The sequence below is a fragment of the Pseudochaenichthys georgianus genome, chromosome 5, assembly GCF_902827115.2.
Source record: "Pseudochaenichthys georgianus chromosome 5, fPseGeo1.2, whole genome shotgun sequence".
In the NCBI taxonomy this organism is placed as follows: Eukaryota; Metazoa; Chordata; class Actinopteri; order Perciformes; family Channichthyidae; genus Pseudochaenichthys; species Pseudochaenichthys georgianus.
Window position 1 is genome coordinate 16,422,822 of NC_047507.1, and position 14,527 is coordinate 16,437,348.

Genomic DNA, 14,527 nt, shown 5'->3' on the forward strand with positions numbered 1-14,527 from the left:
GCACACATTACTTTATCTTATTTAGTTCTACAATTCAATACAGATTGAATGTGTGCAGCTTTTGAGGAAATATTCAGTTTTTATTCAGTTCTCGAGGAATGTTATTGTTGGTATTGAGTTGGTCCAGACCACACATTTGAGGGGGAGGGCAGAGTAACTCTAGAGGAAATGGGTGTTGAGGACTCCTCCTATATTTAACTCCACATTCCTTTTCTGTAGCCTTTTCGAAGTTTTGGAGCCAAGACTGTGAGACCAGAAAAGGGCAGAGGAAGGATAACTGCAACTAGAAAGCAGTTGTCAACAACCACTGAACATTACAGACTCAAAAGCTCTGTAGCTGAAGGGTAAGAACTTCATCTTTGTTATGTGAGCTTAAACAGACATTATTCATGGACTTTCACGTACAGCTTAGTATGATGAATCTATTGCCCAATAAAATGCAGGTCACTCCCTAATGGGATCAAATGCTAAAATACGGTTTCATTATGATATTTAACCTTCATAAGGCTGCGTTTCTGTTGATCAACAGTGCATTTTCTGTAATCATCACCTTCCTACTGCCTGTGCTAGTTACCACAACATTATTTAAACCAGATGTAGCACTATCTAATCAAACACATGCCTCTCTGAATTGTCCACAATGGAACAGAAACAGTGGTTTCCCCCTCTGGACAGAGCTGGGTGGGAAAGACAAACATGAGCAAGGCGTAGGATACTCATTCCTTAATGTAAGCTGTCTAGTTAAGAGAGGACCAATTACAAAAAGGAAAGGTCTACCCCACCATTTGTATTTCAAAAGTGATTTAATGATTTATGAAATTGGCTAGCAACAATTAACAAAATGCACAGTTAATGTCCCATAACAGCATAGAAAAACTGCACATAACACTTGTTTCTGTTTTAGGATTATTCGTTTTTTAGTTATTAATGTATTTACGTTTGACATGATGTCCGTTATGTTTTTTTTGCCGTTAGTTATTTATACCTGTATCTATGGGAAATGAAACCAAAAAGTCTTGCTTAATGATGCGATTGCCTGTTTTTGCAAGTGTCCTCAAAAATGTTGGATAGAGAAAGTGAATCATACCATTGAGTCATTCATTTCTCCTTTTTAAAGTTGTTCCTATTTAACCCTTAAGAGTCCCTTAAAAAAATGTGTTCCTAAGGCCATAAATTGCCACCTTCACAAAAACTGCTATAAAAATATGATATATTAATATTTATTTCCACTTTAAAAGAGTCAATCTTTTAAAACCACTCCAGCCTGACATACACATATGAAATATGAATTATATTTTAGGAATTTTAACCCTTTAAATGCCAGTTTGTTGAAAAAACTCCACAGTTTTTGTATTGAAAAGAACAAAAAACTAGAATCATTTAAAAAAAATACATTTCAAGGAATATTTGATTATTGTTATTATTAGGTCCCTAGATTGGTCAATGATTGGCAACAACATTAATTTGAATGCATTGTTATTTTTTTTGCAGTGTTAGATTTAAACAAAAACTCACACTCGTGTTCCTAAGGCCAGAAAATGCCACCCTCACAAAAACTGCCATAAAAATATGATATATTCATATTTTTTCCCACTTTCAAAGAGTAAATCTTTTAAAACTATACTCCAGCCTGACTAAAATGAATAATACAAGATTATTTTGAATCGTTTCTGCTGCTGCCAGGATGGCTCGATTGATGTCCACAGGACGTGGCGTTGTAATGGGAAATGTCGACCAGGTTGTGGAAGAAGGCAAGTGGCCAGCGATTTGTTCTCCTCCTGTGGCAACAACCTAACAAAAACATAAAACAAGACAATTTGAATAAATGATTCCAAGCATTTTCTCTCATGATGCAAATATTAATTATTTTATAGGAAAATGCTCATTTGAAAAAAACCTACATATATTTCGGACAAGAATATAAAAGTATACCTTATCAAGGTTGTCGACACCTCCTTTGCATCGGTAGTCTTTGATTATGACTGGCTTTCTCTTCATTTCGTCGCTTACGTCTGGACTGGGGTGTTTCGTGCTTAGGAGCAGCACATTCCTGCCCTGTTGAGGGATGTAAGAGACCAGTGTGTGGGTCTTCGTAAAGGCAAAGGTGGAGGAGAGGATCGCTCTCGCTCTTGCCTGGAGCAAAATAGGGGGAAGCTCAGGCTTGTTTCGGCGAATTGTGCCAACCAGGGCCAGTTTTCTCCTGAGCAGCTCCTCAGCCAGTGCGAAGGACGTGAACAAATTGTCACAGGTAATGATGTGTCCCTGGAGCCCCTCTGTCATCTCCAGGACCACCCTCATCCCCTGGTTGACTTCAGGACGACTGCCAGCTGCTTTGCCTGTATACACCTGCAGTCTCCAGGCGTAGGATGATTTTACATCACAGTTTGCCCAAATCTTTATACCGTATTTGGCCAGCTTTTTTGGCATGTACTGCTTGAAGCTGCACCTGCCTCTGAATGGGACGAGCTGTTCATCCACGCAGACGTCGCTGAATGAGCTGAACAGCATCGGCAGGCGGTGCGTCCACATATCCCAGACTTTGCGGAAGGCAGCCAGCTTGTCATCACGGCGCCGCAATCGGGATAGCTTGTCGTCGAACCGCAGTGTTCGGCTGATTTGGTGAAACCTCTTGTGGGACATCGTGGCTCGGAAAATGCTCCGTCCCGGAGTGCATGTGTGCTGTAATGCCTTGCCATCTCCAAAGAGACTACTCCTGCACTGATAGTAATACCATGGCTGCAGTGCACCTGAGCGAGAACCAAAACAAAGTCCAATTTTGTTTTGGTTCTCGCAAATCATTGTTTTTATTATTGAATTAGATTATTACGCAGTGTGGCCTTCTAAGAGAAAAGTCTTTTGAGGTTACACACACACACACACACACACACACACACACACACACACACACACACCATTATCCAACATCAAAAGTGACACACACATCATTTCAGTAGCAAGTAACCCTTGCTGAAAACAGTCACGTGTGACATTTTGCACAGGCTTCAAAGGGTTAAAATTATCACCATCTTGTAGACAAATGTAAAAATTGAAAATTGAAAGCTAGAAGTCCAAAATGAAATCTTAACATAAAGGAAATCAAGAGTTTATGATAAGATAAATGTGGGGTCAAAAAAAGCATTTTCAATGGTTTTCAATGGGGCATTTTTTGCCGCTAGGAACTAATGTGTCGGTTTATGTGTAGCTTAGCCATTTTAGGCTAATTAAAAAAACTGAGACGACAATTCAATATACAACTAAAAAAGAATATCCTCTGGCAAGTTTGAGCAATATTCATTCAACACAGCTAAAATGGCATGAACATGAAAACCCGAATGGCTGAAAAATGGCCCCAGGGACTCTTAAGGGTTTTAAATGCCTTTTTGGCTAAGGGCTGTAAAGATTTCAGACTTTCACTAAACAATTATCATGGCAAAAGCAATGCACCAGTGATAATATTATCACAATATCTATAAAATATTTGAAAGAAAAATAGCACTATCAGTCTGATTCATTATTATCCTCTTGCCAATTTAACCTTGCTCAATATACGGTGTAAGAAAAATGGAGAGTCTTTAACCATAATTGTACAAAAGCGTACAAAAACAAAGAAACGGAAGTTATTCAAGAGGCGCTAGATTGTTATCAATCTTAACACAATATGACATTGTATCATAAGATAATTTAAATGTTTTTTTCTCAAATTGAACCCGATGTATTATGATGGATAATCATCCTTTATACTGCAAGGATCTTTGACTTTGGATATGTCAGACCCTTGTTAGGTAAAGTTTCAGGATAAAGCTTGTTTACAATTGTTCCAGGGAGTTGATGTTCTGATTCCTCAGAGACCGGAGCTGCTCTGGAGACGAAGAGAAACTCTCTGTGTCTTGCATGCTTGTGGCTGATAAATGGGCAGAGATTGTCAGTGCAGATGTTGAGATGTGTGATGAAAGTGCTCAAAGTTTCCCCAAGAGGCAGACACAGGGTCCACTGTTTCAGGCCACTTCCTTTAGAAATCTGATGAGCATTTTGGAAATGGACCATAAAGCTGCTGATTCACAAATATCAAAGTTTTATCATAAAAACGGAGAATTCAATTTTTTCAAAACGTGCCTTTTAAAAGGCAACTTCACTTTCATTCAGTTGTGATGTCACACTGATACTTTACATATAGGCAGAAGGTTCCGTCACATTGTTGTTCATTCCCTGGCTACAATGGCAGAACAAACACGCAGCTGCTAAAGAAGTGTCAAACAAATGATTAATACATATAGTCAGATGGACACTATTAGAAAAAAAGGTATTTTGAACAAATACAATACAAGAGGAAACCTGCTGATGAGCATTACATCACTCCTGTAGCCCAAACAGATTTTACAGATCTATAATTATAACTAGAGAATGCAATTCCTGAAGAAATTGCTAGTGGGAATGCTTTATGCTGAAAAGCTAACGCTAAACTGCTATGCTGAAATGTAATGTGTAAGAATAAAGTGAAGAATTGAGATTGAAATAATGATACATGAACACTGGGTGCTTGAATTTGTGATGAGAGAAGAAAAGAAAGTAAAAAGGCTTGGAAAAGAAGCAGAATATTTGAACTGCAAACTTTTGAACTAACTTAATGGTGAATAATCTGTCGCCATGCCAACGGCATTTGATGACATCCCATAATACGCTTAGATGCGTTGATGGCTGCATCGTTACCAAACCTGTGAAGTTTTGGGGCGTTTGGAGCATTTTCACTGAAGTTATGAGAAAACCGTGAGTGTAATTGTTGTGTACTTTCGGGTTAATAATGTGACCTTTTTGGCAGTTTAACTAAAGGTGTGCGGCTGCTGTCGTGAGGAAATATCAACCTGAAATTACACTGGGCTTTAATGGAAGCATGTTGAAACTTTTTGTCACTTCATGCCCTCAAGAGGCATTTTGTTGAATTATTTTCCTTAATTATTTGTCATTTTTCAAGCTACGAGATGTTTTCCTACGTTTGTCATGAAAAATGATGTCTCAGGAATGTAGGGTTTGGGAATTATGGCAAAATTATGAAGGCAAATTTCAAGATTTCCGACCCTCTAGCTGTGACATCACGCACTCTAGTTAATGTTAAAATCTGAAGAAAACCTCTTTAACAAGGTCTGAACAATGTTTAATATCTCTAAAAGTAAGAATCAGATTTAAGTTGTGTTACATGAATAATGTCAGAAAGATGTGTAACATTTTAAAGTTGGAATGAGGTTTCTGAGTGAAAGTATGAATGAACAGTTAGCAGTTGAAGTCGCATGAATATTTGTTGAAGTCTGAAGAATTTCTCCATTGACTTCAATGTTAAAAATGTGATGAATTATGAAAGTTATGAATGAGAAAAGTAATAGCCATCGATTCCCGACCGAGCTGAACGTTGTGATGTTTGCACGGAGTTTCTGCGATGTTCAATGCGGGAGGAGAAGAGGGCCAAAATTCCGGCGGAATAATAATAAACTTTTTGTGCGTAGAATAACATATAGTGGGAATGCTGTATCAGCATTCCAACTAAATTACATTACAGGTTTGTTTGTACACAGGATATACCACACTCTTCCCTCATTTCCAAGCAGCCATGGTTTTCCTGCTCATATTCATGACCGTGCTGCATTTGGTGACCTTGGCCATGCTCCTCATCTCCACCCTGGAGAAGGTGAGACGCATGTTTTCTCTCTTCCTACAGTAGATGTCACTGTTGATCCCTGTATGATGTGAATAAAGGCTCACACAAATGCTGCGCATCAACTAATGCCAGCTGTGGTTTTGTGCTATTCTGAGAATCTGTCTTTGAAAACTGAACCAATCTTTCTTTTTGCTTTCTTTTATTCTTTCTGCAGTCCTGGTGGATATGGGATGATTTAGAAATCACAGACCTCTGGTATAACTGCTTCCATGATAATGCCACGAAGACCTGGATGTGTGCTGCTACAAATGAGAGCGGTACATTTTAAATGATTTGTTTGCATGCTAGCCTGCATTATTTACTGGTCAAGTTTTGCATTGTGTTTTGCTTGTGAATGTCTTACACTCATTCTCTGACTCACACTCCCAGACTGGCTGCAGTCGGTCCAGGCCCTCATGGTCCTCTCTGTGGTCTTCTCCTCCATCTCCTTCCTGGTTTTTCTCGGTCAGCTGGTCACCATGTCCAGAGGAGGACTCTTCTACTTCACAGGCCTCTGTCAGGCATTTGCAGGTGAAGTCTTGAGTTATTACATAAGCCATATCAAATGTTGTCAGCTTTTATTATTTTTTCACTTTTAAGGGCCATTAAAGCTTTGAATCTTTTGTGAAAACTTGACTGCACTTATATTTTCTTTGCAAATGTAGCTTTTGTTTCTACAGTTGTTACGAGAGTAGACCTCTGTCAAAGTATAACTTGATGAGTGAAATAAGCTTGGTTTTTCTCTCTCTAATTATTTTGTGTTTTTTTGGAATCGTGCCTTTATATTAATTTAGATGAATATATAGTTCTATCAATTTGAATATCAGTCTATCCCACATTCATAGTCTTGCTGCTATTAATAATAAACAAGACTATAATAATCTACAACGGAAAATGTTAGTTAATTATAGTCCCCTATAAATGCACTAGTTAATCCTGTAAAAACATACATGCCCATCTGTTTTCGAGAATTCTGTTTCAAAATGTTTTATTTATATTTACAAAGGGATCCTAATTAATCCTTATCAGGTAGTCACACAGGCATACCATGAAATGAACAGGTGTGGTGAGACATTTTGAACTAAAACCTTTTAATATCTTGCTCCTGCAGGCTTCACAGTCTTTGCTGCTTGCCTCATCTTCACCTTCCACAGAAAGGAGATCTTAAGTGAATCCAGAGATCTTAGCAAAGGACGCTTTGGCTACTGTTTCATCCTGGCCTGGCTGTGTGTCCCTCTCCTCCTGGTCAGTGGAGTGCTATACGCCCACCTGCGCAAGAAGCAGTGAGCCACAAACAGAAAATATGCAAAATAAAAAAAGAGCTCTTCACTCACATTCCAGAGTAAAGATAGTGTACATGAGGAGATAAGAGACTAAGAAGAAAATACTTCTTTAAATTATGTAATACTTTCAGACACAAAATCCACCCTACCATGCTACATGGTATGCGGGATGATATGTCATGATGGTGACTCTCTAGGAGACACATTGTTATTGTTACTCAAGACCAAATCAAGAAAACTTCTAATCATGAATAATTCTTTAACGGAAGTATTTGCTAATCAATGTATACCATGTACTTAATGTATGATTGTGATTATGTTTGATATGTTTTGTATATATCTGTGTACTTATTAAAGTAAACAGAAGGTGCAATCCTCTGATATTATGCTGTGGTTGCTAAAGGGTGTGCCAATCGTTGTTAAAGCATCAGTCAACATGTTGTGGCATTCAATGCTTACTTTGATGTGGTATGCTTGCATTTTCCACATCATTTCAGAGGAAGTTGATAATGAACTAATAAGATATTGGCCAGTTACACTTCAGCAGTATCACATTCACCAACACATTTTTCCCAGAGGTAATAAAAAGGGAACTACTGTAATCATACCTTTTTTAGATGGAAAGTTATGTGTAGTGTGAAACTGTTGCCTCCAAACCTACCTATCAGGCTGGACCAGTCCAAAAAGGGAGCTGTGAGTTAATAAGCAGTCTCTAAGACAAAGTTGACACGGCACTATTTGTTGCCACACACGTCGAACGCGTTTAGTGTATGACCTAGAGCCAGAATACCAAAGACTCTGATTTAAGTAAAGTACTGCAGCTGTGAAGACCATAGAGCGACACATTCGGCTCGAGACTGTGTGTCTGAGCAGCGAACGGATCTGTCAGCTTTGTAGAATGTCTGGAATCTGAGAACAACGTTGGTTGGAAGGAGTGGAAGTGTTTGGAGAGGTGAGACGATCGGCATGGGAAGGAACAGATGAAGAGGTATAGCTCTTAAGAGCTTTTTAGTGATACTCAAGCCTGAGAGATGAGACATGCTTTCCAGGAGGTGAGTTTCACATTGTGTTTTGTGTGTTCAAAACACAATGTATTTTATATGATTTACTCATAGATTTATTGAAAATGTGTCCAGGACTTTTTCTCACAGAGCATTGTCTGCACCTTCAAGATATCATATGTTTTCGGGGCTGGTCTTGCCAACATGGAGATATTGTGACTTTTTTCCAGAAGAATGAATGGAATTACTTCAACTAGATCCAAGGGTGACGTGAGCTGGTCTGGGTTGGATTTGATATCACACCACAGAAGTCAGTAGTGGAAACTTTGTTAGCAGTTTTACACAGAGACATCAGGCTGCCGTCATGTCCAACTCACACGAGCAGAGCCTTGATGAGAATGTAGTTTTTCTACCGGTGAATGAGTCCTCCCCAGAGTTCCTCCATTGTGAGAAGGAGCGTCAGGCAGTGGAGAAACTCCTCAATGCAGGACCAGAGGCCTTCTACAGCTCCATCGGCACAGAGCGCTCCGGCTGCTTCCTGTCTTCTGAAGAGGTCAGCCAGATAAGCAGCTGGGCTCAGGACTATCGCCTTCACCCGCTACAGGTGCAAAGACAGGAGAATGGAGAGGACGGCAGCTCAGAGATGGAGGACTTCTGTTCCACATACTTCCCCTCCTTCACAGACACACCACCACCGGGCCTGGAGCTGGGCTGGCCTGAGAAGAGCCCCTGGGGAGCCAAAGACAGCGTTAGAGTCCACACCAGCCCTCCTGCAGAGGGGGACCCTTCTGTCAGGCAGATCATCAGATGGCACTTGCAAAATGCTGGCGAAGTATGCAAATATATCACGTTATGGATAAACACGTTTATTTTCATATGGTAGAGCTGGAACACTCTGATTTAAGATCTGTTTTTATGATAATGTAATTTATTGAGAGTTAATACTTTAACACCACTATATTTCAGAGATACATCTTATTTTTTGCTATGAATCTGGAGACTTAAGTTAAAGATCGTACTACAAGAATAGAATAAAATATAAAGAACTCCTTCAATTTAAACTTTTCAACAATACATAAAATATAGAAACATGAAGCAACCTTTACCAGCTCCACTACACAAATGCTGCCTAAGGGTTAATGCATCAACCCAAACTACTTGTACTGCTTTTGTGGTTAATATTAGTTCAGTTTTACTTCTGTGAAGTAGCATCACATCTTCCTTTTCTGCATCAATATGATATCTTTAATCTTTTAGAAAAATAAAGAAGAAATAAAGGGTTCAATTTTGTGTATGCCACTTTCTGGACAATCTGATCAAGTACAGACTAAGGGACATATTTGTATAATACACAGGTAATTGCCATTGTGACGGACAGGTTGACAGATAGTGCAATTATTGGAGATTTACACAAAGCTGCTTCCCGGGGTGTCCCTGTGTACATCATCCTGAACCAAAGGTCCATTCAAGAGAACTTCACGCTCAACAGGCTCAGGCATCCGGTGAGTCACCTCCTGCAAATTAGCACACACCTAGCAGCCATTTGATTGGGTATGTTTGACATGACAATAAATGAACCCAAGCACCGCCAGTCAAAAGGGCCACTGGGTTACATCTTAAGGTTACATTAGCGTTGTTATAAACTTGATACACTGCATTTTGTGTAGTGGTGTCTCTTACATTCCTGTTGAATAATCTTAGGAATGTGAAATGTACTCTTGACAACAGTTAAACTGGTTGCAGAGCATTCACAGTTGACTGTTTCTCTTGGTGAAATGCTGTGCCTGATGTTGAATACCCTACTACAAGATATCAATTCATTTCATGATAGCAGTTTATGAAATTGATGAATGAACCAAATTTTAAGTTCTCCATCCCAAAAATGACTTGCTCACCATGAGGTTGACATTTGTAGTTTTTAGATAACTGCATTGACTATTGTATTGGTTGCCATTACATTTGGTGAAGACATTACAACCCCTCAGAATGAATTTTGTCAGGTTGGTGATCCCTTAACTTTCATCTGATGCCCTCAGGCCAAATACTTTGGTTAATGACGCAAAAAAGTGCAAAACTAATGACAATCACATCTCTTCATCTTTACTTTGTTTCTGTTACTAACTTGCACATTTGTGCATGCTAACATGCTAAACCAAGATGGTGAACATGGTAAACCTGTTTCTGCTAATCATCAGCCGTGTGAATGTAAGCATGTTTACACCCTGACATTAGCTTTTGGCTCAAAGCACTGCTATGTCTATAGTACAGCCTCACAGGGCCCCTTGCATGGATACTCTTGTTTACTATAAACCCTGTGTAAGATATTATACCGCATCATCTCATTGTATCAAAGATAAACAACACCTTTTTCATTTCCTTCTATCTCAAATTTCAACTCTGGTTTGTGGTTTGGCAGAACATGCAGGTACGTGTTCTTGGTGGGAAAACCTTTTGTTCGAGGACAGGAAGAATGGTGGTCGGAGAAATGAAAGATAATTTCCTTCTGTTCGATTTACAGACAGTGATTCATGGCAGCTACAGGTGAGCAGTTGTTTCATTTACCTCATTTCCCATTGTTTTCCTTATTGTAGAAATCATCATTGACATGTGGATAATAACTTCATGCCATTTTTGTATTGTTTATAATTTCAATAGACCCATTACTTTCTATATTCAATACAAAAAGGTTATAATGATGGGTACTTTATTCCCATCATTTTTTTTGGTTGTATTTTCCTAGAACAATTAATAAACTGACAGTTAAATTAACTTTTTCTTTACATTTTCATACTATATTGTTACATCCTTGGCTTACAGCTTGATTGAATGTTTGGTTTTGATCCTAATATTTACTGTCATCCTTCATTTTCCTTTAAATGTATCGGAAACACTGATATAACAAGCTATCTTTGCACTCTGCAGCCTCACATGGACCGACGCCCACCTGCACCGGCAGCTGATCACCGTTCTGAACGGCCCAGTGGTAGAATCATTCGACAGGGAGTTCAGGACCCTTTTTGCTGCTTCACTCCCTGTCCCCGACACATGGAGGGAGGCAGGGACTCATGGAGATGTGACTCATCATCTGAAAGACCCCTCAGATCTCGGGTTTCAAATACATCACCTGTATGAGCCTGAGATTACCAATCCTCCATCCCCACCTGCTGATTCCCTCCTTGACTGGGTAGCCATGGGGGTTATACACACTACAAAGTGCAGTCCTCTTGATCAACACGATGAAATCATGACCAAGGAAATGCAGGATAACAAAAGGTACATGGATCATCTTGACTTCAATCTAAGTTGTATTTGGACCAATCATACAGAATGCTTTTAAAATTGTCATTTACACAAATACAATGTTGGTATTTTTAATTAAAATGTAACTTAATACTGAAAACTGACACTCAAATGAAAAATCGAAACATGTTTTCTGTTTCTTTTCATTCTCTAATTAATTTCCCCTAGCACAGAATTGTTGTGTAATATTTTGTGTTACAGGTTGTTTGCATGACTTATATATTGCTTTCTTTCTGTATGTGACAGGGTGTATCGAAACATAAATTACCAACTTTCAAGTATGTTTTCTTACAGTCATTTTTTAAATAATACTGATGAAGAGTATTTGTTCTTGTCTTCTTCTAATAACGTTGTATGCTAATCTGTTTCCTGGAATCTTGATTATTTCCATAGAAAATTATTGATTTATTGTGTTATTGTTTTTATTCCCAGCAGGGTGGATCACATAATACATAAGGCTATTTCCCGACAACTCTCTGCAGAGAAGAGCACCAATTTAGATGACAGAACACGAACAAGACTTGATGATAAAGGAATAGAACCAACACACCATATAAACATCCTTCCGTTTTCGGAGAGAAGAGAGACCTTAAAGAGGGAAGCCATATTGGGAAAAGTGGGAAGCATAAATAAAACTAGCTCACCCATGGAGAACAAACCATCTTCTAGAGTAAGTAACAGGCCTTTTCTACCAAAGCACTTGAGTTAAAATTGTGGAAAACTGAGATGCATTTCTCTCCTCACAGAAACCTCTGATCCTAATGGTGCCGCAGTCTGAGAGCTACAAATCCCTGAGTAACATCATGAAGATAACTCATCCCCAGCAGAGCCCTTCAGGACAGATCAGGAAGGGATCGAAGGCCGCCGCATCAGAACTGACCCAGACTATGATGGAGCTGAGTGTAAACAAAACACAAAACAGGGGAGTCCCGGTGCCAAGGTTTATGGCTAGTGTAAGTGTGTGGATTATTTATATCTCTTTCTGTATGTGCTTGTGAAGAAGTAGTGATGGAGGAGGAGATAATTCTTACGAAAATAAATGAACAGCCCCGTTCAAAGCTTACAGAGATGTTACTCTTTTTAAGCTAAGACAATACAGGAAAAAACATATTTTTAATGCAATGGATCATTTTAAGAGTTTGGGCTATTTTGGTAAAATTGAAAATGGACTCTACTTATATAGTGCTTTATCCAGTCTTTAAGACCACTCAAAGCATTTGACATACTACAAGTCATCATTCACACCATTCATACAGAGCAGTGCCATTTGCACATGTAAGCTAACATTCACACAACACATTCACACATGCCATCGAGAGCAACTCGGGGTTAAGTATCTTGCCCAAGGATATATCAACATGTTGACTGCAAGGGCTGTGATCGAACCCACAACCTCCTGATTGAAAGGCGACTGCACTTCCTTGCAGCCACAGTCGCCCATTGTATATCTAGTGAAAAGTAAACATCCACAATAGACATTGAGTTGTAAGTATAACCCAAAAGTCAGCATTAGATAATGTCTCATTTCCATTTTTTTACATAATATCTCTGAACAAAAACATTTAAAAAAAAAAAATGTCTTTGTAACTTTAGGTGATAAATATGAATATTGAGCCTTTATCCAATAATCAGATTTGTGTTTCATGTATATTTAAATCAAACATATTTAATAAGGTAATGGATATTTTGCATATTAAGCTAAACATAACTTGTAATGATATGATTTGAATGTGTTTTTGGTGCCTTAAATCTCCTTTTTTCTTTGACAGTGCTTTGACCCAGATCAAATGACACCTGCTCTTAACCTGATGAGGAAGAGGAACGATGAGTTGAAACCGTTATTGTACAGAAGTCAACAAAACCTTTTGCCCAGAGAGAGGCCCCGCAGCTCCTCTTATGCGTCCTGGAGGTGGTCACTCGCAGAGGCGGAGGGAAAGCAGGAATGAGAAGCAAGGAAGAACATACATGATCAATAACTTCTGTAAAAACATTTGTTTTCACTGACCAAGGACAGCCGTCAACAGTGGATGGTTACAACCTCTGCAGTGTTAACCCAAATCAGGCTATGACTCTGAGAATAAAGCCATTGTTATATGCATGTCTGTAAATTCTACCTCTACCTGTTTTTTTATTTGGTTAATGTTGTTCCTCTTGAATAGTATTAATATGTAATGGGACCTTTTGATTGAAATATAGAATAACACATATTTGTAGACCTTTATTGAATGGATATAAATGTACATTTGTTTTGATACAGTATGAAGGTCAGGATTTGTATATTATATTAATTGGAATTAATATAGTATATCATGAAATAGATGGTATATGAAATTAATGCAATAATCGTTTTAAAGGTGATGACGTTAAAGGTTTAAAGAAGAAAGACACAAATACTTTTGCTAACAGTTAACGCACATGAGGTTATGTGCTTGTTGAACAGTGTGAAGCTGACAATTGAGCGGCCCGACCAAGCAAGGAGGCAGAACGTCCAAAAATATAACCCGGCGTGGGCATTTATTAAAAACATGGGCACAAAGTTCACCGCCTCAATCTGCGGTTCTCCTTTCACCCATCCTGCAGCCACAAGGATCTCTCACACACACCCAGCCTTCTCAACAGACAGGGCAACAGAGCCTAAATACCCACCCTCCAATCATCACAACAAGACACAGGTGAGAGGGGAGGAGACACCACAGGACACCAGGTGCACACAGCCACAGACAACCTATACTGTGCAATCACGCTAACAAAGTGCCATATCACCAGGGCCGGATTAACCATATGGGCAACCTGGGCAAGTGCCCAGGGGCCCTTGGGCAAAGAGGGCCCTCAGTGACAAGATTAAAAAAAAAAAAAATGTTTTATTATTATTTTATTTTTTTCGGACACAACCTCACTCATCATACATTGTTTTTAAATAACACTCACTCTTCGCTATAAATAACACAGCTTTTCTATAGGGTCAAATTAATATATTTTCTAAACCGTCTCTGTACTGTAGGTCTCACCAGTGGCGGCCGGCCCATAGGGGCGCCGCCCCACCTCTTGCCAGATACAAAATAAAAAAAAATATTAAATAAAAAAATATATATTTAAAAAAAATATATTTAAAAAAAATATATATTTTAATTTTTAATGAACAAGGTAAATATCATACAATTAGTATCACAAAAATGTATAATCTACAATACAATCTCGTTTAAAATTATGTTACGATGTCTAAAGTTACTGATAAGTCACCTGTTTCCTGCCTGGCC

The 14,527-nt window shown here is 38.8% G+C and overlaps 3 protein-coding genes across 6 annotated transcripts; 2 read left to right on the plus strand and 1 right to left on the minus strand.

The window, feature by feature from the left end:
- The first annotated feature begins 219 nt into the window (after positions 1-219).
- Positions 220-7,355, plus strand: emp3a (epithelial membrane protein 3a (MAM blood group)). 3 transcript variants are annotated; one of them, XM_034082740.1, is made up of 5 exons: positions 220-344; positions 5,549-5,677; positions 5,862-5,964; positions 6,077-6,217; positions 6,798-7,355. In XM_034082740.1, exons 2-5 carry the CDS (start codon positions 5,600-5,602, stop codon positions 6,971-6,973), a joined length of 498 nt encoding a protein of 165 aa, XP_033938631.1. In that variant the 5' UTR covers positions 220-344; positions 5,549-5,599; the 3' UTR covers positions 6,974-7,355. The 3 variants fall into 3 exon arrangements, with proteins under 3 accessions (XP_033938631.1, XP_033938630.1, XP_033938632.1); XM_034082739.1 differs by having other exon boundaries at positions 5,565-5,677; XM_034082741.1 differs by having other exon boundaries at positions 5,598-5,677.
- On the minus strand, positions 810-5,542 carry LOC117446525 (piggyBac transposable element-derived protein 4-like). Its single transcript, XM_034082738.2, has 2 exons — positions 1,933-5,542; positions 810-1,791 (listed from the first exon to the last, which is right to left on the minus strand). Exons 1-2 carry the CDS (start codon positions 2,797-2,799, stop codon positions 1,597-1,599), a joined length of 1,062 nt encoding a protein of 353 aa, XP_033938629.2. The 5' UTR covers positions 2,800-5,542; the 3' UTR covers positions 810-1,596.
- Positions 7,356-7,661: 306 nt separating the features above from the next.
- On the plus strand, positions 7,662-13,435 carry fam83e (family with sequence similarity 83 member E). Of its 2 annotated transcripts, none has more exons than XM_034083845.1 (7): positions 7,662-8,802; positions 9,326-9,472; positions 10,387-10,511; positions 10,893-11,243; positions 11,703-11,940; positions 12,017-12,223; positions 13,040-13,435. In XM_034083845.1, exons 1-7 carry the CDS (start codon positions 8,335-8,337, stop codon positions 13,214-13,216), a joined length of 1,713 nt encoding a protein of 570 aa, XP_033939736.1. In that variant the 5' UTR covers positions 7,662-8,334; the 3' UTR covers positions 13,217-13,435. The 2 variants fall into 2 exon arrangements, with proteins under 2 accessions (XP_033939736.1, XP_033939737.1); XM_034083846.1 differs by having other exon boundaries at positions 11,706-11,940.
- The last annotated feature ends 1,092 nt before the right edge of the window (positions 13,436-14,527 follow it).

Coding starts and splice junctions, on each gene's coding strand:
- fam83e (XM_034083845.1), top strand. CDS start 8,335: ATGTCCAACTCACACGAGCAGAGCCTTGATGAGAATGTAGTTTTTCTA. Junction 10,512..10,892: donor GTGATTCATGGCAGCTACAG/GTGAGCAGTTGT, acceptor TGCACTCTGCAG/CCTCACATGGACCGACGCCC. Junction 11,244..11,702: donor GAAATGCAGGATAACAAAAG/GTACATGGATCA, acceptor TTTTATTCCCAG/CAGGGTGGATCACATAATAC.
- LOC117446525 (XM_034082738.2), bottom strand. CDS start 2,799: ATGATTTGCGAGAACCAAAACAAAATTGGACTTTGTTTTGGTTCTCGC. Junction 1,792..1,932: donor GTGTCGACAACCTTGATAAG/GTATACTTTTAT, acceptor TGTTTTTGTTAG/GTTGTTGCCACAGGAGGAGA.
- emp3a (XM_034082740.1), top strand. CDS start 5,600: ATGGTTTTCCTGCTCATATTCATGACCGTGCTGCATTTGGTGACCTTG. Junction 5,678..5,861: donor TCATCTCCACCCTGGAGAAG/GTGAGACGCATG, acceptor TTCTTTCTGCAG/TCCTGGTGGATATGGGATGA. Junction 6,218..6,797: donor CCTCTGTCAGGCATTTGCAG/GTGAAGTCTTGA, acceptor TTGCTCCTGCAG/GCTTCACAGTCTTTGCTGCT.